The 21,638-nt window shown below is 53.9% G+C and overlaps 3 protein-coding genes across 11 annotated transcripts; 2 read left to right on the top strand and 1 right to left on the bottom strand.

The window, feature by feature from the left end:
- Positions 1-139: 139 nt before the first annotated feature.
- On the top strand, positions 140-6,452 carry SRPRA (SRP receptor subunit alpha). Its single transcript, XM_048328719.1, has 14 exons — positions 140-310; positions 1,061-1,144; positions 1,949-2,112; positions 2,208-2,368; positions 2,490-2,643; positions 3,100-3,250; positions 3,411-3,517; positions 3,704-3,822; positions 4,106-4,192; positions 4,281-4,453; positions 4,544-4,757; positions 4,834-4,997; positions 5,120-5,218; positions 5,450-6,452. The coding sequence occupies exons 1-14, from the start codon at positions 191-193 to the stop codon at positions 5,576-5,578; spliced, it is 1,926 nt and encodes a 641-aa protein (XP_048184676.1). The 5' UTR covers positions 140-190; the 3' UTR covers positions 5,579-6,452.
- A 116-nt stretch (positions 6,453-6,568) lies between these two features.
- FAM118B (family with sequence similarity 118 member B) lies at positions 6,569-17,012 on the bottom strand. 5 transcript variants are annotated; one of them, XM_048328724.1, is made up of 9 exons: positions 16,925-17,012; positions 16,520-16,551; positions 12,709-12,786; positions 10,494-10,746; positions 9,459-9,686; positions 8,176-8,304; positions 7,609-7,894; positions 7,081-7,140; positions 6,569-7,017 (listed from the first exon to the last, which is right to left on the bottom strand). In XM_048328724.1, exons 3-9 carry the CDS (start codon positions 12,777-12,779, stop codon positions 6,806-6,808), a joined length of 1,239 nt encoding a protein of 412 aa, XP_048184681.1. In that variant the 5' UTR covers positions 12,780-12,786; positions 16,520-16,551; positions 16,925-17,012; the 3' UTR covers positions 6,569-6,805. The 5 variants fall into 5 exon arrangements, with proteins under 5 accessions (XP_048184681.1, XP_048184682.1, XP_048184677.1 ...); XM_048328725.1 differs by having other exon boundaries at positions 6,569-7,009; XM_048328726.1 differs by having other exon boundaries at positions 6,854-6,992.
- A 113-nt stretch (positions 17,013-17,125) lies between these two features.
- LOC125338252 (TIR domain containing adaptor protein) lies at positions 17,126-21,631 on the top strand. 5 transcript variants are annotated; one of them, XM_048328748.1, is made up of 7 exons: positions 17,126-17,296; positions 19,075-19,139; positions 19,286-19,369; positions 19,813-19,880; positions 20,103-20,157; positions 20,412-21,014; positions 21,164-21,631. In XM_048328748.1, the coding sequence occupies exons 5-7, from the start codon at positions 20,151-20,153 to the stop codon at positions 21,205-21,207; spliced, it is 654 nt and encodes a 217-aa protein (XP_048184705.1). In that variant the 5' UTR covers positions 17,126-17,296; positions 19,075-19,139; positions 19,286-19,369; positions 19,813-19,880; positions 20,103-20,150; the 3' UTR covers positions 21,208-21,631. The 5 variants fall into 5 exon arrangements, with proteins under 5 accessions (XP_048184705.1, XP_048184704.1, XP_048184706.1 ...); XM_048328749.1 differs by lacking the exon at positions 17,126-17,296 and adding an exon at positions 17,304-18,317; XM_048328747.1 differs by lacking the exon at positions 19,075-19,139.
- Positions 21,632-21,638: the final 7 nt, after the last annotated feature.

The raw sequence follows: 21,638 nt of genomic DNA, 5'->3' as shown, positions 1-21,638 counted from the left end.
ACGCGCAGCGCGCGCCCGCACCGCAGCATGGCCCCGCCCCCTCCCCGTAGCTCCGCCCCCCGCCCGAGCCTCCGCCCCGCCCCCCGCCCGCCCGCCGCCATCCCGCCAACGGCGCGGGGGGGGGCGGAACTTCCGGCGGAAGCGCGGGGCAGAGCGACGTGTGCGCCCCGCCGGGCCCGGCGCCGCCGCCATGCTCGACTTCTTCACCATCTTCAGCAAGGGCGGCCTCGTCCTCTGGTGCTTCCAGGGCGTGCGCGGGCCCGCCGCCACCGCCCCCGTCAACGCCCTCATCCGCTCCGTCCTCCTGCAGGTCGGGCGGGACCGGGGGGCGGAGGGTTGGGTAGGGGTCACATACCTGGTGAGGGGGGAGCGGGCGAGCCCACCTGCCGTGAGGGGGGGAACCATCTGCCTGGGGAGGGAGAATCGGTGAGACTAGGGGCATGGCGGGGGAGGTGGGGATGGGAGCACCTACCTGGGAGGGGAGATCAGGCGGGCCCACGTAGCTGGCGGGGGAACGGGGACTGGGACCGCCTGCCTGGGGAGGGGGGAAACAGGGCACGAGCACCCCTCTGAGGGAATGGTGTCGCCCCGGTGAGGGGGGAGGTGGATGGGAGGCCCTGCGTGAGGAGGGGGCACACGTGAGTGGGATCATTACCTGGGGACCGGGGGCGGAGGGTGGCACAGAGGTGCGAGCACCTGCTGGGGGTACACAGAGGCAGGAGCAGCTCTGGGGGTGGGGACGGGTGTGGGGTCACCCGTTTGGGGGTATGGATGGGACCGTCACCCTGGGGAGCAGAGAGACTTGGGTGGGACCGCCTGCCTGGGATGGGGGGGGGAAGAAAGGTGGCACTACCTACCTGGGACGGGGGAGGGGGGGGGCATGACCAGCTCGGGGGTGGGGGGGATCACCCAGCTGGGGGAGAATGGGTGGGAGCACCTGCCCAGAGGGTGTGGGGTCATGTGTAAGGGATGCTGGACCACTTTGGGAAAGGGGGGTGACAGGGATGAGGAGGTGATGGGTGGTTCTGGCACCCCCATTCTGACGGCTCCTCTCCCCCAGGAGAGAGGTGGCAACAACTCCTTCACCCATGAAGCCCTCACGCTTAAGTACAAACTGGATAACCAGTTTGAGCTGGTATTTGTGGTAAGTGACCCCCTCTAGGCACCCCTGGTATCGCAGGAGGGTCCCTCTAGCCCCCATGTGCCCCCAAACCCGAAGGAAGGGGATTGCCCCAGAAAAGAGGGGGAATGGTTCCCGGTGTGCTGAGGTTTGAGCAAACAGCTGTTTGCATTGCGTAGGGCTGGACCTCCGCTCCCAGACTGGTTTGGCTCCCCAGTCTTGGGATTTTGGGGGGGTGAGGGGGTGTGATGAGGGTTTCAGGGGCATGCTGAGCAGTGACCCCAGTGTAGCCAGGCTTCCCCCAGGAGGGGGACATGGGTGTCTATCAGTTGAATGCTGCTGCAGTAGCAGCTTATTTTAATCATCTGCAACAGGATTAAAACTAATCAAACCTCAAATAGAAACTGCAGCCTTGTAAAACTTCAGTTTGGCCAGATCTATTGAAAAAAAGCCAGAAATGTGTCATTCCCTTCACTTTAAGGAGCATTTATCGCTCTCCTTTTCAGTCTCCTGGCACCTTATCTCCATAAATCCATTACAACCTTCCCTGTTGACCCACAGATAAGCTAAAGGTTTTCTGCCCTTGCCCTACGTGTCCTTGTTGCCATGAGACAGCCTGTGTGCGTTGGGGTCACCTGTGGAAGCAAAGCTCTGGGCTGTTTTAACTTTTTGGGGGCATTTTAAAAACCTGGGTAGTTGGAGCAGAAAGTGCAGGCTGAAGCTCACGCACATTAAAGAACTCTGAATTAAACAAAGAGGTTTTTTTGCTTCCTTGCTGCTGTGGAAGGAGCTGGAAGTGCAGTGTCTGTTGGCCGTGCTCCTTGGCAGGTGGGCTTCCAGAAGATCCTGACTCTAACCTACGTGGACAAGTTGATAGATGACGTCCATAAGGAGTTCCGAGACAAATACCGCAACGAGTTCCAGCAGAAGGGCGCCCTGGGCCTCCTAAATGGCACCTTTGATTTTAAAGATGACTTCATGCGCCTCCTCCGGTAGAGAGCTTGGGTTTTGTCTTAAATTCCTGTTTTGAGCAGAGGTGGGAGGGGGGAAGAGCTGAAATCCAGGCTAATGGGTCACCTCCCCGCAGGGATGCAGAGGAAAGCAGCAAAGTCCGAGCTCCCACGGTAATGAAGACGTTTGAGCAGTCTCTGAAATCCCAGAAGACTGTCAAGTGTATGATTGAAACCCGAGGGGAGAAACCAAAGGAGAAGGTCAAGAACAAGAAGAACAAAGGTTCCAAAAAGGATGGTGAGTTGATGGGGAAGATAAATGGGAGGGAAATAAATATTCCAGAGCGATGTGTTGCAGCCTGTGCTTTCCCAATCCGCTTGGAGCTGGTCTGAGCTTGTGTTGGGGCTCTTCCTGTCAGGAACTGAAGCTGTGGCAGCGCCCAGTAAAGCATCTGCGGGTGACAAGCAGCTCTCGGCAGCAGGGGACAAGGAGGAACTGACCAAGGATGAAATCCTGCAGAAGAACCGGGAGGAATTCTTCAGGAGACACATGAAAGCTGGGGAGAAGTCCAGGTGGGTGATGAGATCACGGTCAATCTGCCTGTGGTTCCAGCTAGGCCATGGTGGAATCTCTCCTCCTTTTGGTGACCCCTGGAAGCCAGACCTTACTCTCCTGGACCTTATTTCCCTTTTCCTTATTTCCCTGCTTGCTGAAAAGACTGGGAGAAGATACCTGGGGGTCCTAGATGGGTAATAGAACCTGATTCCCTTTGCTGGGAGATCCAGAAACCCTGGGAGAGGTCCAGACCTGTCATTAGTGAGCAGACAGCAGCTGTCCGTCCATGCCTGGCTTGAGGGGAGGTGGTGCCATACAGGGTTAAAGTTCAGATAAATAAACTCTGGAGATCAGATCAGTCAATTTTGCCTTTTTGGGTAATCCAGGCTTTTATTTTTCACATCTCCTAAGGAGGCAATGGCTGCTGCTTCCCTGCACTGAACACAACGTGTTTCTGGTCTTTGTTCCACCAGATCTCCAAAGCCCGACGCACAGAAGGAGAAGGGGAAGAAGCCCCGGGTGTGGGATCTGGGGAACTCTAATGCCAAAGTACTCGATTACAGTAATTCTGCTACCAACGGCAGCACGGAGGCTTGTCCCGTGGAGGAGTTTGACCCCGACATGGTAAGGAAAATTCAGGTGGCCCCGTTTGCTGTCTTGCATTCTCTGGGATCAGCTGGGCATTATGAACCCAGTCTCCATGCCTGGATGAGAATGGATCGTGAAGAAACATGAAACAGGCATCGTAGCACCCGGCCCATAAAGCTGCTTCTTCCCCTCGCAGGCCCTGGGGGACAAAAATCGGGAGCCCGGCCGCCTTTATGACCTGGAGTATGAGAGCGATGATGAAGCTGAAGAGGAGAAAGTTGTCCAGAACCCTTCGAAACCCAGGTAGAGGCTCCCACAGCCCCTGCTTGTCACATGGTTCTTATTTCTCTCCTGTAACTCCTGTTCCAGTCTAACCAGTAACGCAGGACAGACAAACTGGTGTGTTTGTCCACTCAGGGCAGGCCCTTCTGCATCCGACCTTTGCAATTCACTGTCAAGCCTCAGTGTAACTCTTCTGCTTCTCCACAGTGCGAAGAAGGGTGGCCTGGGGGGCATGTTTGGCATGCTGAAGGGCCTGGTGGGTTCCAAGAGCTTGACAAGAGAGGACATGGACCCCGTGCTGGAGAAGATGAAGGATCACTTGATTGGTACGTCTGGATCTGTGGTGTGAGGGATTAGTGGCGGTTCCCTGTGCTCTGCTGGGTGGGCCCCAGTGTGCGTAGTGCCTGTGGTTTGGGATGTTCCTGCCCACAGGAACTGTGGTGGGTTTCTGTCTTGCCCCTGGGGATCCCTGGATGGTGCAGCAAAAGGGATGTAGCAGTCAGGTCCGGTGGGGATCCTGCACATTGACTCCATCCTTCCCTTGACGCCGATGGGGGACGTGCGTAACCTTCTCAGCAGCACTGACTCCTTGCTCTGTCTTTCTCCAAGCTAAAAATGTGGCAGCTGAGATTGCAGTGCAGCTCTGTGAATCTGTGGCCAAGAAACTGGAAGGGAAGGTGATGGGAACGTTCACCAGTAAGTGTCCACGTGGCATCCTGTGTGTTTGGAGCTCAGGCGTATTCCCCACGTGTGACATGTCCTTTTTCCATCCCCTTCCTCCCAGCGGTAACCTCGACGGTGAAGCAGGCGCTGCAGGAGGCCCTGGTGCAGATCCTGCAGCCCCAGCGCCGTGTGGACGTCCTCCGCGATGTCATGGATGCCCAGCGCCATCGCCGGCCCTACGTCGTAACCTTTTGTGGCGTCAACGGTGTCGGGAAGTCCACCAACCTGGCCAAGGTAGGACAGGATCCTGGATCACAGGATCAGGGTGGTGGGGTCAGGCTGTGCAGCTCCTAAGGGGCTTTTTTGATCTGTTACCCCCTGCAGATCTCGTTCTGGCTCATCGAGAACGGCTTCAGCGTCCTCATCGCCGCGTGTGACACGTTCCGTGCGGGAGCGGTGGAGCAGCTGCGCACCCACACCCGCCGCCTCAACGCGCTGCACCCTCCGGAGAGCCACGGCGGGCGCACCATGGTGCAGCTCTACGAGAAGGGCTACGGCAAGGACGCTGCGGGCATCGCCATGGAGGCCATCTCCTACGGTATGCGCAGAGCCGGGGGCGGGCGTGGCTGTCCTGGGCGAGCGCCGTCCTTCACGCTGCCTCCCTGCCGCCCCAGCTCGGAACCAGGGCTTTGACGTGGTGCTGGTGGACACGGCGGGCCGCATGCAGGACAACGCGCCCCTGATGACCGCTCTGGCCAAACTCATCGCTGTCAACGCTCCTGACCTGGTCCTGTTCGTTGGGGAAGCACTGGTGGGAAATGAGGCTGTGGATCAGCTGGTGAGTGTGGAGGCTTTGTTCCTGAGAGATGGAGCGGGAAAGAACCCGTTTGTAGGTTTTACCAGAGAATTGGATGGTGGCAGCACCACCAGTGCATTTCTTGGATATTTTTTCTCCCTCAGGTCAAGTTCAACAAGGCCCTGGCTGATCACTCCATGGCCCAGACACCACGGCTCATTGATGGCATCGTCCTCACCAAGTTCGATACCATCGATGACAAGGTAAGGAGGCTGCTGAGGTGACTCTGCACGGAGTTTCCTGATGGTGACTGGGGGGGAGAGACGGGAATTGTCAAACACAGGGCACTCCTGCACTTTCCTCTTGTGGTTAAACCATTGAGCCCAAATTTAGCAGTCTGGTTTCCACACGTGGGGGATGAATGAATGAATGAATGAATGACGAGCTCCCTGAGGGGGAGCACTGGATGTAACAGTGCTGCTTGTCCCCGGCAGGTGGGAGCCGCCATCTCTATGACCTACATCACGAGCAAGCCCATCGTTTTCGTTGGTACTGGACAAACCTACTGTGATCTGCGAAGCCTTAATGCCAAGGCCGTGGTCGCAGCGCTCATGAAGGCCTAAACACCAAATCGCTGTGTGCAGATGTCCCAGAAGAACATGCTTTACCCTGTCACCGACTAGTCTTTCCCGTGTAGTGCAGAACAGAATGGAGGAATAGCAGCATGAGGAGTACTTTTTTTGGATAAACTCCCTTTTATCCACAAAAAGCCCTTCCCTGGGTTCCTCCAGTCTGTGTCCAGTGACGCAGGCTCCCTTGCGGGGAGGCCGAATCCAGAGCTTTGTATTGTTCGTGCTGCACGGGGGGTGAGCGGTGCCAGGATCTGCTGTGCTTTTTGGTGGGTTTGAAGGCTTTTTTTTGAGCTGCTTTTGATTTTTAGACCAGCTTAGGGAGGAGGCAGGAGGGACTTGGGCTTAGGGGCAGTGTTAGATCTGGCTGTTAATGGTGCTGCTCCTGGCAGCTCCACTGAAGCTGATAAACCAAAAAAAGGTAACGGCCTGTGCTGGGCTGGAGGGGACATGCTGAATTGCCTTAAAGTCCCCCATATCTGTCCTCACCCGGACTCTGGAGCAGGGCCCCCAGACACCACATATTTGGGCAGGAGCTGGAGAGCTGTGGCAGCTGGGTCCAGAGGAGGAAGGCAGCGTGCCTACCTGGCTCCTGCCTGCTGGTCTTGGCATTATTTGCTAGTAAAAAGGAAAAAAAAAAACCAAACCACATTAATACTGGAAGAGAATGGTGGCTGCTTGCTGCTTTCCTGCACCCTTTCTCCCCCCTCCGAGTGCCTCTTGATCCCGGTCGGAAGTGCTACACTGAATAATACAAACCTCTCTGACGATGTCTTGTAGCTCTGTATTGCAGATGTGCTATAGTGCAATAAATTGAATGCTGTCTGCTAAGAGACATAATTTATATAAAATAAACTTCATAATTTGTTCTCTGTGTATAAATAACTTGCCTCCAGCCAGGACCTGTTTCCTACTGGGTTTGGGAGAGATGAACTCCTGCCAGTGTGGGGTGAGAGGGCCTGTAAATGATACAGCAGCCAGAAGTTCAGTGAGCAGGCCTTTAATACAACTTCAACATACAAAATACTGTACAGTAAAAAGACAGGACTAGAAAACTAGAGCTTCCAGTAAAAAAAAAAAAAAAAAAAAGCTCAAGTTTCATTTTTTAATTGAAATACAGAATATAAAAGCACTAGGTCTGAAGTTAGAGGAGGCTGCAGCTCCCTTGGGGACACCGCGCTCCGCAGGCACATGCAGCCCCAGTAAAACCACAATGCAATGTTAGACCAGGTGTTCATCTGTGGAGGCTCTGTCCTGGCCTCTTCCCTGCCGAAAGGGTCCTGGCTCGGTGCTGGACAGCAGTGGGACAGTGATGGGCTCCGGCCTCCCTGAGGGCTGCTGGCCTGGCTTGGGCCTGCCCCTGCCATGGCTCAGGGCCTGGGCAGGGCTGAGGCTCAGGGGCTGCATCCTGCGTGGAAGCAAAGGCTGAAAACCTGCCTGGGACTCCAGGGAGCTGCACAGGGTGAAGCCTCTTGGCTCCAGAGAGCCTTCCTTACCTTTTACCTCAGCGTGGGCAGCAGCAGAGCCGTTCAGCTGCTGCCCCTCCTTGGGCATACCTGGGGCAGAGCAGAGACCGGTGTCAGGTGGAGAGCCAGCCGCCCATGTGGTGGTTTCACACAGGCTTTCCCAGCTGGACTAAGCCTCAGAATACCTGCCAGCAAGGCTCTGGCCAGTGAACCCAATTTCCCCCCATTTTTATGATTTATTAGTGATACCTCTTGTATAAAAGCATTGGCTCAGGCTGACCAGCATGAAGGTCCGTGAGACTAAAATGCCCCTTCACTAGAAAGGGAACAAACAGCTGCAGCTGCACATAAAAAAAACAAAGCTTGTAGGCGTGGGAAACAGCCCAGCTGCTTAAACTGCTGGAGCATACAGCGATTTCAGAGAAGCAACCCTCAAATTCAGCTTTTCTTAAAAAAAGAGGTCTGAGGAATTTTTATAGAGTGTGGAGAACAGGGGCTACTAACCCTGTCTACTCTCCGTGGTGGCAGCCAAGTGTCCCCCAGCCCCCGGCCCCGTACCTGCGCGGCCCCGCATGGCAATCTCGCTCGTCAGCCGCTCAAAGTACTCGGGCAAGTCAGCGTATTCGTCTCCGTAAGAAATCACTTTGATCCCTTTGTCCAGCATGTTCTCACGGAGCTTCTTGAACTCATCCACATCTCCCCTCCGCACCAGCATGAAGTGCTCCAGGTCTGACTTGTGCTTGACAGCCTCTAAAAACAGGGCCTGAAACGTGGTGTCATCAACTGTCCAACCACAGCCCAAGAAGAGGAAGGACTTATTTTCATACAGCTTCTGAATCTCTCGCTTTAAGAAAGGGAAAGATGTTCTTGGTCAAGGTGAGCTTCATCCTCACAGGAGACAGCACCTGCCCTATCCCTTCTGAGGCTCTGCAGCAATGCCGTCCTTCAGCAAGTGTGGGAGGTGTTCTGGCACCGTAGCAGGCTAAGGAACTCACCCCTCCTATTTCCCATAACTAATTTATTCTCCCCCACCCTCTGTGAAGCTCAGTCTAAAGTCAGTGTATGCCCAGCTGACCCGAGTGGGAGCTGTAGCTACCCCAGGCCTGGGCCCCCAGCGTGGCTCACCATGACCTCGGTGTTGCGCAGCACGTTCTGGTAGCCGGCCGGGTGCAGCACGATGCCGCTGGGGTTGGTGTAGACGCCGTGGATGTGCAGGACACTGAGCTTCCTCTTCTCTTGTGCCCACTCCAGCACCTACACAACACAAACCCGCAGCAGCGTCGGTCAGTGCATCACATTGGCTATCACAGCACTGCTAAAGGTAATGTTTTGGGGAAGAACTCCAAAGAGGCTGCTTCTTCCTCATATTCTCTCCATCAGCCTCTACACCACAGCCTGCAGCCACAGCCTGTGCTGCTCGTTTGGGTCAACGCTTCAGCTGACTGCTGAATGTGATGAGAATGAATCAATATGCCAGATTTACCAGAAGAAGGGGAAAAAACTACAAATCCTACATCAGCATGTTTCTCAAGCCTACCAAGTTTTATTTTGTTGCGCCTATTGGCTCTGAGGGAGTCACCAGCTGAGCTGACCTCCATTTCAGACAGCTGCTTCCAAGGCTCTCGGTTTACTCCTGCAGACCTCAGCTCGTTTAAGCTTGCAATAATTAGAATGCTTATTTGTAACACTGTAAGTACTTCCAGCCATGTAGATTAAGAGGTCACGCAGGAAACATGAAGCACAGAAATGAGAATGAAAAGAGACCAAGGACTGCACAGGACACACACATTGTGTTTAACATGCAAACAGAAGGATGAGATGCTCCCCACCAGTAAAACCCACGATGGAGAGATCAGGTGGGCAGGTGCAAAGAGCTCAGGGTTTCACAGCCTGACTGGGGCAGGAGGAGGGATGTTTGCATGAAGAGAGTAACTCCGAGAGTGCAGCAGCAGGAGCCACTCCAGCCATTGCACGAAGAGGACATGAGGCAAGAGGGGAGCCTCAAAGGCTGCAGCCCTGAACACCCATCACAAAAAGCATTTTGCAGCACCCTATAAAAATAGAAAGTTCAGCTTTGCATTTTGCATGAAGTTTCCCATATTGGTTAGAAACATCAGCCTGAGCCTTATGTGGAAGCAAGGCCAAGCCAGAAGTTTCAAGGACGGAGATCAAAGGAATAGCAGGCTTAAGGACTCCTCCTGAGCACTGGATGGCAGCCAGCAAACCAGTGTTCCAGAAAGGAGCGTTCCTCCTCATTCCTCTGCTAGCTGCCCTGAACAGTCAGAGCCTCTGCCTGGAGGTTGTCTGCCACCAGTTAAACCACGACAATCAGTCCAGTGCCCTCAGGCAGCACGAGAGCACATCCTGCACCACCACAGTTCCTGACAAAAGAAATAATCATCCTTTACCTTCTTTTCATCAGTCAGGTCAAGAGACTCAAGGTGCTTCCCCTGGTGTGCTGCGTACAGCTCCAGCAGGTTATCGAAGTTTGTGGTTAACACAAGGGCCCCGTTTTCCATCAAGTGAAGCACAGACTGAAGCAGCTGCTTCCCAGAATCTTCCATTTTGGATTCCAGGTCATCAAACACCTCGTATAAACAGTCCTTGAAAAAGGTTGAGCGAACGTTGCTTGTGCGCTGAGAAGGGGACACAGATCGAGATCAGAGCCCGGCCCCTTAACGCCGCCTCATGCCAAATGACTCCATGAAAAACTACCCATGTTTCCCCAACACCCTGCAAAGCTCTGCGTCCTTGCAGGGCAAACACAGAGCTCCACCAAGGTGGGTGCTCTCCCTCAGCATAGTCATAGGATTGCAGAATCCCAGACTGGTTTGGGTTGGGAAGAACCTTAAAGCTCACTCTGTGCCATTTCATCCCACTCTGTGCCATGGGCAGGGACACCTTTCACTATCCCAGGTTGCTCCAAACCCCTCCAGCCTGGCCTGGAACACTCCCAGGGATGAGGCATCCACAGCTTCTCTGGGCAATCTCACCACCTTCACAGGGAACAATTCCTTCCCAATATCTCATCTAGCCCTGCCCCCTGTCAGTGTGAAGCCATTCCCCCTTGTCCTGTCACTCCAGGCCCTTTCCCACAGTCTCTCTCCATCTTTCTTGTCAGCTCCCTTCAGGTATTGGAAGGCCACAATTAGGTCACCCCTGAAGCTCTTTTCTCCAGGTTTAACAATCCCAATTCTCTCAGCCTTTCCTCATAGGAAGGTGTCCCATCCCTCTAATCATCTTGGTCCAGGTGAAACACCCAAAACCATGTCCACAGCAGGGTTATGTCTCAGGCACCCGGCACAGTAACTGCACTTGTGGTTCCTCGTACATAGAGGAATTGTTGGGATGGGGGCACTGGTGCTGGAGAACCAAATCTGGCTCTTTCCAAAAGCCAAATCCCTAACCCTAACAGCGCTCAGGGCAGGTACAAGCACACTGACCGGAGACAGCTTCTGGATAAGGTCGTGGGCAACATGAACCAGGTTCTTGTCTTCATGAAGACACTTCTGGAACCGTTTGCTCTCTTCATCTTCCAGGAGATCAAAGTCAATAGCAGCATCTAGGAGGGCCTGAATCAGCCCCTTCCAAGACTTCAGCGCTGGGACCTGGGGAGCAACTGCAGCACTAATTCCTGTTCCAATCACCAAAACAAGCTCCCGAGGCTTCTTGGTTTTGAGGCTTGGCAACAGCTTCCTGCAAGAGGAGAAAGGAGCACAGCTGGTACCACCATGAGTGGAAGGGTGTCTGGGGTGGTGGGACATGCAGACCGAGGGAGAGGGAGGTACCCTGTGCCTAAATTTTGCATCAAATATCCACTGGGGCTCTCTGATAAATGGAGCATGAGAGAAGCAGCTTGGTATCCTTAAAAGACAGCAGGGAGCTGCACGGATCAGCAGCACAAATGCTCCCAACACAAGGTCCGTAATTACAACATTTTTGGGAATCGAATCTGTTACCGTGATGGTTACTGGGGAAGTCAGTGATACCCTGGGGTGCTTCTGAAGCAAAGCTAATCCACTAAAAATCTGGAGTAAGGGAAGTCTATTAATAAAAGTTACCTGGAAGGCTGGAGAGCATGGGAAAGGTGTGGTGAGCACTAGAGAATGAGACACACACATGCTCTATGTCCTGAGACAAAACGTGTGTTGGATCCCATGCAGGTCAGAAATACAACCTGGTTTAAACAAGGTGCAGAACAGGGGCCTGGAGCTCCATTTATCCCAGCACAGAGAAAAGCAAGGGAAGGTTTCCTCCTAGCTCTGCCCTGGAGGGGCCCAGCCCCAGTTTGCTGAGGAAGCCCCTCAGCTGTACCAGCAATCCCTTCCCTGTGATGCCTGCAATGTCAGCTCCAGGCCAATCTTTTGGAATATCCCAGATGACACAGAGTCACATGAAAGGGCTGCAGGGCTGGATTCTCCTTATTCCTCCTCCCCTCTTCCATATTTTCCTGGCTTTATACCTGCACAGTGCTTTTAAACATGACCTTTATCACTTATTAAACACATGTGCTGCTCCTTGCCTTGCCTTGCCTGGTGTCCAGCTGCTTTCTGCAGCAGGGACCCACTGCAGCTCCCCAGGATTGGAGCAGCAGCCTGGGGAAGCAGCTTGTATGGAAGAAATGGGCTTTATCAGCAAACACGTGATATTTAGTGAGAAGGGGAGAGGAAACCAACACCACACAGATGGAGCTGTGCCTTCCCTCAGCTCCTGCCTATGAAAACAGACTTGTTAACCCTTTCCTCGAGGAGGGCTGCACTGTTAGTGCTGATAAACAGGGTTTAATTTGAAGATTGCAAGCTTCACGTGAGGAATAAATTAAGTGCTCGTGCTAATGAGCTAGTGTAAAAACACTATTGCAAATCCAGGGACTGAAATCCAAAATAACAACTAATACCCAAGTCTTAATGTCCTGTGTGACATCTCTGAAAGAGGCATTCTGTTCCCTGCTGATAAACACACTTTTTTCTGCCCTGATATCCTGAGCAAGGAAAAAATCATCTCCCAGCCTCTTTTCTGCACATTCCAGGGTCACTGATCAACCTTGAGACCACACAGAACTATCCTGCAGCCCTCCAGAAAAGTCAAATTAGTGGGAGACAACTCCCCAGATGAATTAGCTGCTTGTTCACAAGAACTTTTGAGTCCACAGCAGCCACGGTGCCAGTCTCGGATGGACAGAATTATCCACCAGTTAGGTCCCCACTCCCAGAGCTGTAAGACCACCTGTTTCTAAGCACAGGGAGCCTCAGAGTAAATTATTTAGCCTTTACATGCAGCTCAATCATATTAATTTGAGTAACTCCCTGTCGTCCTGGAAACCACCATCCAACTCAAGCGAAGAAGCACAACCAACATGTTCGACCTGACGCTGCGAGCGGACAGGACCATGGAGACAGGACAGTAAAATACAGCTTTGAGTGCAACCCCATCCCCTGGCTGAGGGTTAAAACTCCAAAAAAGTACACTCTGGGCGTGAAGGCCTTTGTTCCACTAACAGCAGCAAAGCCCAGGGCACGGCCAGAAGCCAGCGCGCGGCTCTCGGATCAGGAAGCGAAAGAGCTGCGGTCACCAAGGGTCACAATCCTTAGAGAACAATGCAAGGCAAAGGAAAAGGCTCTTGTTAGAAGCAATTCACTGGAGTATAACGAAATTTACCTGGGCTTTTTTGCAGGTGGCATTCCATCTTCCAATAACGTTTCCTTGTCCAGGCTCACCGTAGAAGCCATCCAGTTTCTGTAGCAGACAAATCACCGCAAGCAAAGTCACTGCACATGGACAACACCACCTGGACAACGGGGTTTTGCAGAACCAGCTTTGCACAGGTGGATAAATCCCAGGTTTGTTATTATTCCAAGATCACCTTTGGGCTGAGAATTGCATGTTTTTGTCTCTGAACTTTGCCCCACAGTCTCATCCACTTCCTTAACCTTCTTTACCGTAAAATCCTGGGCTGTTTTACCCAGGTGTGATTGCCTCAGCAAAACACACTTTGCCAGACCCTTTGTTTCACCTCAGCCGTTCATTTTCCCAGAGAGCCTGGATCTCGGAGCAGCACTCCCCCCTTCCTGACAAGGCCTGTCAGCAAACTTGCTGCTTGAGAAACAGTGGGAGGGAAGACAAAAAGATTTTTGTTGGCTCCAAAAATCCACGGAGAGCATTTCATTTCCTGGTGACGAGAGAAGGGTTTTTCAGCCTGCCATGCGTCTGCAAGCACTGGGAAACGACCTTAAAGCCCATGAAAAGGAAGTGCAGTCTGAGAACTCTTTCAACAGCCCGTGACATAAAACACAAAAGGTCTGCCAGCACGCAGTCCTCTCCCACTCTGCTTCTCCCAAATAAGTCTAAGAAAAGGGAATGAAAATGAACAGAACTGTTCACCCTCCTCTGCTTTTTTCTTGCCAATTGTAATGAAGAGTCCAGCAAAAACTCTGTTAGATACAGGGATTTTGGCCAGAGGAAATGCTGGGGAAGAGCTGCTGACCCAAAATCAGAGTTTTTGCAGGTTTTGCCACCTCAGGGAGATCTGAGGGAGATGCTGCTATTGCTCCCTGGCAGCAAAGCAGGTCACACAGGGCAGCGCTTTCCAGTTAGGACACCTGGGCTGTGCTGCAAGTGTTGGCATGGATTGTGTGAGAAATCAGCCAATATTCTAGGAAACCACCACCTTGCAATGCTGGATGATGAGAACAGGGCAAAGTGACACTGTCAGATGCTCAGATACACCGTGTGTGCAGCCTTTTCTTTCTGACCCCTTCAGAAAACTTTATACAATGGCATTATGGAATGGTTTGGCTTGGACTCGACCTTAAAGCTTGTGTCGTTCCAACCCCCTGCCATGGGCAGGGACACTTTCCACCACACCAGGCTGCTCAATAATAAATCATTGTAACAACAGTAAAACACCTCAGAGAGCTGGTTTTCAACACCTGCCTCCTGAAACATCACTGAACACAGTGCTCATCACTCCAAATAATCCCCTTTTTATCTTACTGGGCCTTACTGCAGGGCCCAGATTTTGGATAAAAGTGTCAAAGGCCCTTAGCATGTGAGGAATCTCCCAGTCTTCCCCCTCTGTGCATGTCAGGCAGGGCTCCTCCATCACACACCCTTGTGAACATTGTACCTACCCTGTGTTTTTCCAACCCACACTGAGCCTGGGAGCACTTCAACGCTGTTCTGACAATGAACCTCTGCAGCCTCATCACCCCTGAGCACCTGCAATCTGTCAGGCCTCATGGTGAACTATTTCGGGGGGTTAAATCTCCAAAGACCAAAGTAGTGACTCTCAGGAAGACAGGAGGACCTGCTGGACACAGGATCTGTCAGGTGGTACCATCAAATCCCCGCTGAGTGAATGCAGCCAAGCACTGTCAGGATAAAGAGGGGAAAAGCCCCTCCTTTTCCTTCCCAGGAAGGAAATCCTTCTCCTTTTGGATTAGCTGATTTTCCTGGAAGGACAGGCTGCTTCCACAAAGCCAGCCAGATTTCATTTAATGGTGCAAAGACGCTTTAGATGAGCCAGGCACTAACAATGGATAACTGGAGTGTTTCAGAGGGAAGTTTGAGTCTGCCCTCGGCAGCACCAGAGCTACAGCCAAAGGTAAATCCTTCTTCATTTCCAAACTGGATATAATTTAAGTTTATATTATCTTTGGGTTGTGAATCATCAGCTGAGCCTCAAATATTGAGGCTGTTTGAAACTCCCACCTAGGCCTTCCCCTGTTTGCTTCCACTGCCCCATCTCGCTCACCCTGCACATTCCCACACTATTAACAGCAGGAATGGAGCCATCAAATCAATTTTAAGTGCCTCTAAACAACGTTTCAAAAGTAATTTAAACCTAGGAAGAAACACCTTTCAGAATTATAATCACCTGGTAAGGTTGTCTGATATAATGACTTTCAACCTTCAGGTCTATTATTTAGTGCAGAGAGCCATAAAGGAACAAAAACCCCATTATAAATACAGCCTAGATCCAAAGAAGTTATTACTGCTCTTAAAAAGAATTCATGGGGATTCAGCCAAGAAATAGAAGCCTCCAGTTTTTAGTCCTGGAGAGAAGTTCTGCTCCCCAGAGGGATGGATCGTGCTGGCACAGCTGAGGTAGCCAAAATTAAATGCAATTACCTCAGAGCATGACACTGCCACGGGGAAAAAACCACACCAGGTACTGCAGGTTCCCCCTGGCAACACAGGTGCCATGGAGGAGAGGCAGCCACAGGCACTTACAAGGTAAGAAGTGTCTCTCCAGCCTTCTTCAGACACTGGGAACTTTCCAGCTATTTGGACTACAGGGAGTTGAAGACTGTAAACACAACACTCCACGGATTCCTGCCTCAGCTGCTTCGTTCCCCTGTCCCAGCCTTGTCCCCATCACTTTTATCAGGGATACTGAGAGAGTCCCTGTGTGGGTTTGCTGCATTATCCTTTTCCCTCCCCACCACAGAAATCCCTTAATTTATCCTAAAGCCTTCCAGACTTCAGCTTTAAACCGGGCCCAAGTCATCAGCACTGGATAAACCCAACCACAGCAACTTCCTGTGTGACACAGACATATCCAGCTGCAGAAATGTTGGAAATATGAAGCTGTATCCCAGGCAAAAGCAAACACCTGAACACCACGTGTGTCAAACGAGGGCTGAGGTTCACACAGGGTGTGTATTTACAAAAACCTCCCTGTGGCTCTGCAAAACACAAGCACATCACACAGTCAGCACCAGAGCCCAACCTGCAGAGACAAAACGGGGCATTCACAGAACAGCTCCTCCACCACCTCATGGAGAAGTCGCTGCTGACACCATCTCCATGCTCAGCACCCAACACACAACTAAAGCTATACCTGGATGTTTAAAATCAAAGCCAAGTGATCCAGCTCCACACTGCGTTCCTCCAGCAGAGCCCCCACGAATTCCCAAAAGAAACAAGTACGAACCTACTGCTCATCCATTATTTTTAGCTTCTTTGAGTGCTGAGAACTGCCACCAGCAAGGGGTGTAATTCGCAGCTTCTTTTTCAGTTCAGCGGCTCTATGGTGCTGGGATAAGATCGTTTAAAAGCCACCGTGTTTCAGCTAAAAGTTGAGCTGTCCCTGGCCAATTCCCAAGCCTATCCCTCCATGTGGGAGCTGCATTTGGGAGCTGGATCAAACCCATCCTAGAAACACACAGGCTCCAGGGACAATGGGACGGAGGACAAGCCCTACTCCTATCCAAGACACAAAACCACGGGATCCGACCTCCTTGGATGTGAGTCAAAACACACCAGAGGTTTTTATTCAACGCTGTGATTCTCCACGTGCTTCCCAATGGCTCCATGAGCAAGGAGAGAGAGTGACACAGCAAAGCCCGGCTGAGCTCTGTATCCCACAGACTCCCACGGAACCACGCTGGTTTTCCAGGATTGACCCTGGAAAGGGAAGCAGGGGGGGGGGGGGGAGTCACACCTTCGGGATTGCTCGAGCCCTTACCTGTCCTCTCCGTTGTGCCCTCCTCGCTAAACCTGCGGGAAAAGCAACAGCACGAGGATTCAGCAGGCGGGGAGGACACCGAGGCTCCTTCCCAGGGGGAAACGTCCATAAAAACGAGCTTTTATAGAGGGCGACGGCGCGGCGGGGGCGAACCACAGCCGGGCCGCCCGCCGCTCTCAGAGGCTTCCCGGCCCCTCTCCCGTCACCCCCGGCCCCGCCGCCTCATCCCCGGCCCCGCCGGTCTCCTTCGCTCCCCTCAGGCCGCTCCGTCCCCTCAGGGCGGAGGCCATGGGATCCCCCCCCCATTATGGCGGCCGCCGTCGTTATGGCAACAGCTTCCCCCCCCGCCGTCTCCATGGCAACCGCGCCCTGCCCGCCCCCCGCCCCCGCGCGCCCCGCACGCACCTGGCGCCGCGCGCGCGGCCCCATTGAGGAGACGCCGCCGCCGCGCCGCGCGCAGCTGCCTCGCGCCCGGCCACGTGACGAGTTGGCCCCGCCCCGCCCCGCCCTTCCATTGGCTCGCAGCGGAAGAGGCGGGGCCGGGCGTGGGAACGCAGCGGTGGTCTCGCGGGGCTTTGCGAGGCTATAAAAGGCGCGGGCGCATGCGTGGCGCAGTGGCGGGCTGGGAGGCGGCGCTGAGGGGGCTTTTCTGCCCGGGCTGCGGCTGCTCTGGGCCTGGCGGTGTCCCCGTGCCCCCCTACCCCTCAGGGGCCTTTCTTCCGCCAGCTGCCGCTGCCTGGGTTCGTGTATGTGCGACCGTGTCTCCAGCCCTGTGAGGTACAAACCGTGCCTGTGCCTGGACGGCCGCTATGATGCCTTCAAGCATCTGTGTGGCGGAATTTGGGTGTACTTAGAGCTTTTCAGGAGAAAAATTATTCTGTGTTTTCTGGCTAGCTGCGCGTTGTTTGTACTGACACCGTCATGAAACATTCGTGGTGTTTTTAGGGACAAAATTAGCCTTATTTTCTCACACGAACCCCCTTTGTTTGACCCTGCCTTGCAGCACCCAGTCTTCACCGTTTCTGAATTCCACAGGCAAGCCTGTAAAGCACAGGCTCTTGGTGATGACCAGCCTGAAACTGCTGCTGCTGGTGGGCCAAGGCACGCTGTGAATAGAGCTGTACCTGCTTAATTACTTCTTTAATAATGATTCTGTTACTGCTGAGGTAGGGTGGAGGGCGATCTAGAGGGTGCTGCTTCTTGGCGTCTAGGATTTGTGAGTTCACCCTTGCTCAGCTCCCCTCTCTGGGGCAGCTCTGGGGTGACTCAGCCTCCTCTGGGTCCCGCCCGAGGGCGGGGAGTTGGTTTTTGGGGTGGTGGCAGCAGTGCCGGGGCGGGGAATAATGCAAAATGCGTCCTAGTGGGATGAGTGGTGCTGGGCCCATGACTCGTGGTAGCCTGTGGGTCTCTGTGGGGCTCAGCACCACTCGGCCTTGGGCTTTTTCCTTTGGAATTTGGCCACCAAGAGGCCAACTGGTGTCCCTTTCTTGGTGGAGAGAAAGGCAGCCGAGGAGGTGACAGGCGGTGGGGAGGAGCACAGTGTCTCTCAGCGAATTCATTGCATTTTTGGGCACAGGCTGCCCAGGTTCCTCTGGCTCTCAGCGCTGTGTTTGAGGATGGGCTGGTTGCTCCTGCACCCCCAAGGTGCCTTCCAGGGCTGATAGATGGACTGGCTGAGGAAGTGCTTGAGGATGGGGCGGTGTTTATGGCAAGGGGTCAAAGCCATCAGCGAGCCCCCCCTATTTCACGTGGTTTTGTGCTGCTGTGCCCTGGTCTGTTGTTTTGCTGAAGGTGGTGGGTGAGTAGACATGCAAATACCTTGTGGAAGCCACAGCCAGGTGCTGGCATGGAGGGAACACTCAGTGTCCAGCCAGAGCTCTTCAAAGACCTGTGGGACACAGTGGTGGTGTGGGTTGGGGTCCCCAAAAGCCTGACAGGTGCTGGCGGGTGTTGGGGGATCTCCTGACCTTCAGCCCTCCTTCCCAGGAGACTTGAAGGTCCTTGGGGGTGAGGAAACAAACAGCAGTGTGCTGAGCAAGGAGGTGGATTCAGCCCTGGGGCACAGCTGGGTCATGGTGGCATTGATGAAGGAGTGTCTTGAGTGGCTCTGGCATGGGGTGTTGAGGTTAAATGGGGTGGGGGGACATTTTTGGGGGTCAGAGGACATGGGACTTTTCCCTGATGGAAATTAGGCATCGGAAGGGTTGAGGATGATGAGGAGATGAAGGCAGTGCCAGTTGCTGGCCACTGCCAGCAGCACCAGAGGAATGAGACCTGGGAAAGGAGAAATACAGGGGGGATTTTGGGGTGAAAATATTATGTGCTTGGTAAATGTAACTCATAAAATAAGTGTGAGTGGCAAACGTGGACCTGTCTGTATTAGTTAGGAAACCAGGGAAGGAAACAGATCCGGGTGCTGGTGAGGGCTGGGCACTGACACCCGGGCAGTGACGGCGTGTGGCGGATGTGGGAGGGAGGCCCTTGGGAGGACTTGGCTTCCCCTCCCTGCAGTCCTGGCCCCTTTACCCTGCCTGTGCTTTCACATTTCCTGGCAGAGGCTGGAGCTGCTGGCAGCTGGGGGCACCTGGGCGTGTTCAGGGAGCTGTACCTGGGGAAGCAGGTGGGTGCCCCGTCCTCATTTCCACGCCAGGGCAGCTTCACTGGGAACCGCTCCTGGATGTGGAAGCTGCCCGGATGGATCAGCCTCACCATTCACTGCAGATCCCATTAGACTCCAGAGTGAACACACTGTCCTTTCCCACCTAGGTAATCCCAGAAGATCTTTCTTTGCCAAACCCAGGGGCTGATGCATCCCGTTCCCTGCTCCAGTGCCAGACTCCTGCATTCCAGGTGAGCATCTCCCAAACTTTGTCCACACTCACTGTTCCAGTCACACTTGAACTTTTGCCTGACGTTGGGCACTATGGTTTCCGTGGGCGTGCCGGGGTTTTGCTGGCATTTCCTGCAGTCCTGTGCTGTTTTTGAAGTAGGGGAAAGGCTTCAGCATGACTTGGGTGGTTTCATTTCGGAAGGGGTGATGCTAGCAGTGGAAAACAGCAGCTGTTTCCCATGCTGCTGCTCCTGGGTGTCCGCAGGAAGTGTCTGGGCTCCCTAAACCATGCTGGGAGCACAGTGCTGAGGCATGGGATGGCATGAGCTGGCAGGGAACAGACAGGAATGCCAGGGCACGCAGCACCAAGGATTCACAGCTCATCACCCGCGCTGCCTTTGGTTTGCCAGCACCCAGTCCATCCCTGGTGATCCCAGCTGATTCCCACTTCTCCTCTCCACAGGATCCTTTCCCCACTGATGGGAATGAGGGTTTCTCCTCCCCATTATCTCTTGGCCTCGCTTGCTGCAGGTGTGTATCTCCAGTGGAGAGAGCCAGTAACAGGTAAACGTCCCTTCCCAGCGCATTTTGGGAAGGCAGATGCGGAAAACTCTGCTGGGGGTGATTTTGGGGCTGTAAGAGAGCACCCCAGAGGTGCCGGTCCCTGGAATAGACCACGCTGAGCTCCTGGGGTTGAGACCTGCCATGAAGTTCTTGCTTTCAGTTTTTTTTATCCCTCTTTTCTGCTCTCAGGAGAGGTGTCCCGCGGGCAATCGGTGGCTGAGCAGCGTGCTGCCCACTATGGCTGGTGAGTCCTCTCCCTCATGGCATCCCCTCCCCAACAGAACATGAGGGTGCCCATGAGCTGCTCCTCACCATGCCACAGCATTCAGCTGTTGGTGGCACCTCAGGTTTTAGGGACCCAGGGTGGTTTTGGGGGTCAAGGTGACATCCCACCCACCCCTTTCCATCTGGGGGCATCTTGCTGATCAAATGATGCTGTGCTTGGGAAGTCCAGGGGGTGCTGAACCCCCCAAAACTCACTGTGGCCTCACTCTGCAGGTTGGTTTAGGCGGCTCCTGCACAAGCCCAAGCCCAGCTCAGTGGAAAGCCTCAAGTCCAGCCACTCTGCTTCATCCTCACCTTCCTCCTCCTCATCCTCTGCCAAGAGCTCCAGCTCTTCCAGCATGAGCTTGGCCACCAGCTCCATCTCCCTGTCGCCTGTGTCAGCACTGGACATCAGCGCCTCGGACAGCCCCCGGTGGGACAAGACCTATGACGTCTGCATCTGCCACAGTGAGGGGGACGTGGAGCTGGTGGAGGAGCTGGTGTCCTACCTGGAGGGCCAACCTGAGAGCTTCCGTTGCTTCCTGCAGCTGCGGGATGCGGTGGCGGGCAGCGCGATGGTGACAGAGCTGTGTGACGCCGTGCAGAACAGCCACTGCTGGGTCATGCTCATAACCCCCGGCTTCCTGCAGGACCCCTGGTGCAGGTACCAGATGCACCAGGCCTTGGCTGAGGCTCCGATGGCCAACGGACGCACCATCCCAGTGCTGAAGGATGTGGATCGCAAGGATTATCCGAGGGAGCTGTGGAACATCTACTACATCTACATGGCGCTGAAGGAGAAAACCTTCAGGCAGATCAGAGACACTGTCATGCGTTGTGAGTATCCTGTGGGATGCTGATGAACTGTCACTCTCTTGGGGTGAGGACCATGGGAAGGCACCAGATTCCATACATTTATTTCAACAGTTGATTTAAATTGGTTGATTAAATTGGTTGCTAATGGAGCTCATCTGCTGTCTCTGCAGACCTCCAGGATCTGTGCCGGAGCTCCACAAAAAGGATGGAGTAGTGCTGGGAGCAGGCAGATGCATCCCCGTGGGCATCATGCAGCTGTCGCCTTTGGATCTCGGTGTTGGCACGTCCCATTGGACCTCGAGGTCAAACCTGAGCTGCTCAGACCAGACCTGGGAGCCAAGGATGGGGAGTTCCCCACTTCCATGAGGGACAGTGGACCAGAGCCCGCCATGTCCCAGTGGCCAAAATCTCCTCAGCAGGGACAGGGACATCCATCACACAAACACTAAGGTCTGACATCGGGTGGGTCTCGGGGTCACCAGAGCTCCTTACTGAGCTGGCGTTCTCTGTCCTGAGGGCTCTGGGATCCCCACTAAGCTGACAAGGTGCCTGCTGGGCTGTGGGCAGGACAAGACGAGGCAGGCAATGACTTTTCACGGAATCGTTGCGACTACGAAAATGCAGAAGTTTTAAATTTTGGTGGTT

This window comes from Corvus hawaiiensis, chromosome 25 (genome assembly GCF_020740725.1).
Source record: "Corvus hawaiiensis isolate bCorHaw1 chromosome 25, bCorHaw1.pri.cur, whole genome shotgun sequence".
NCBI classification, from domain to species: Eukaryota; Metazoa; Chordata; class Aves; order Passeriformes; family Corvidae; genus Corvus; species Corvus hawaiiensis.
This window is presented reverse-complemented; position numbering and strand designations above follow the sequence as displayed.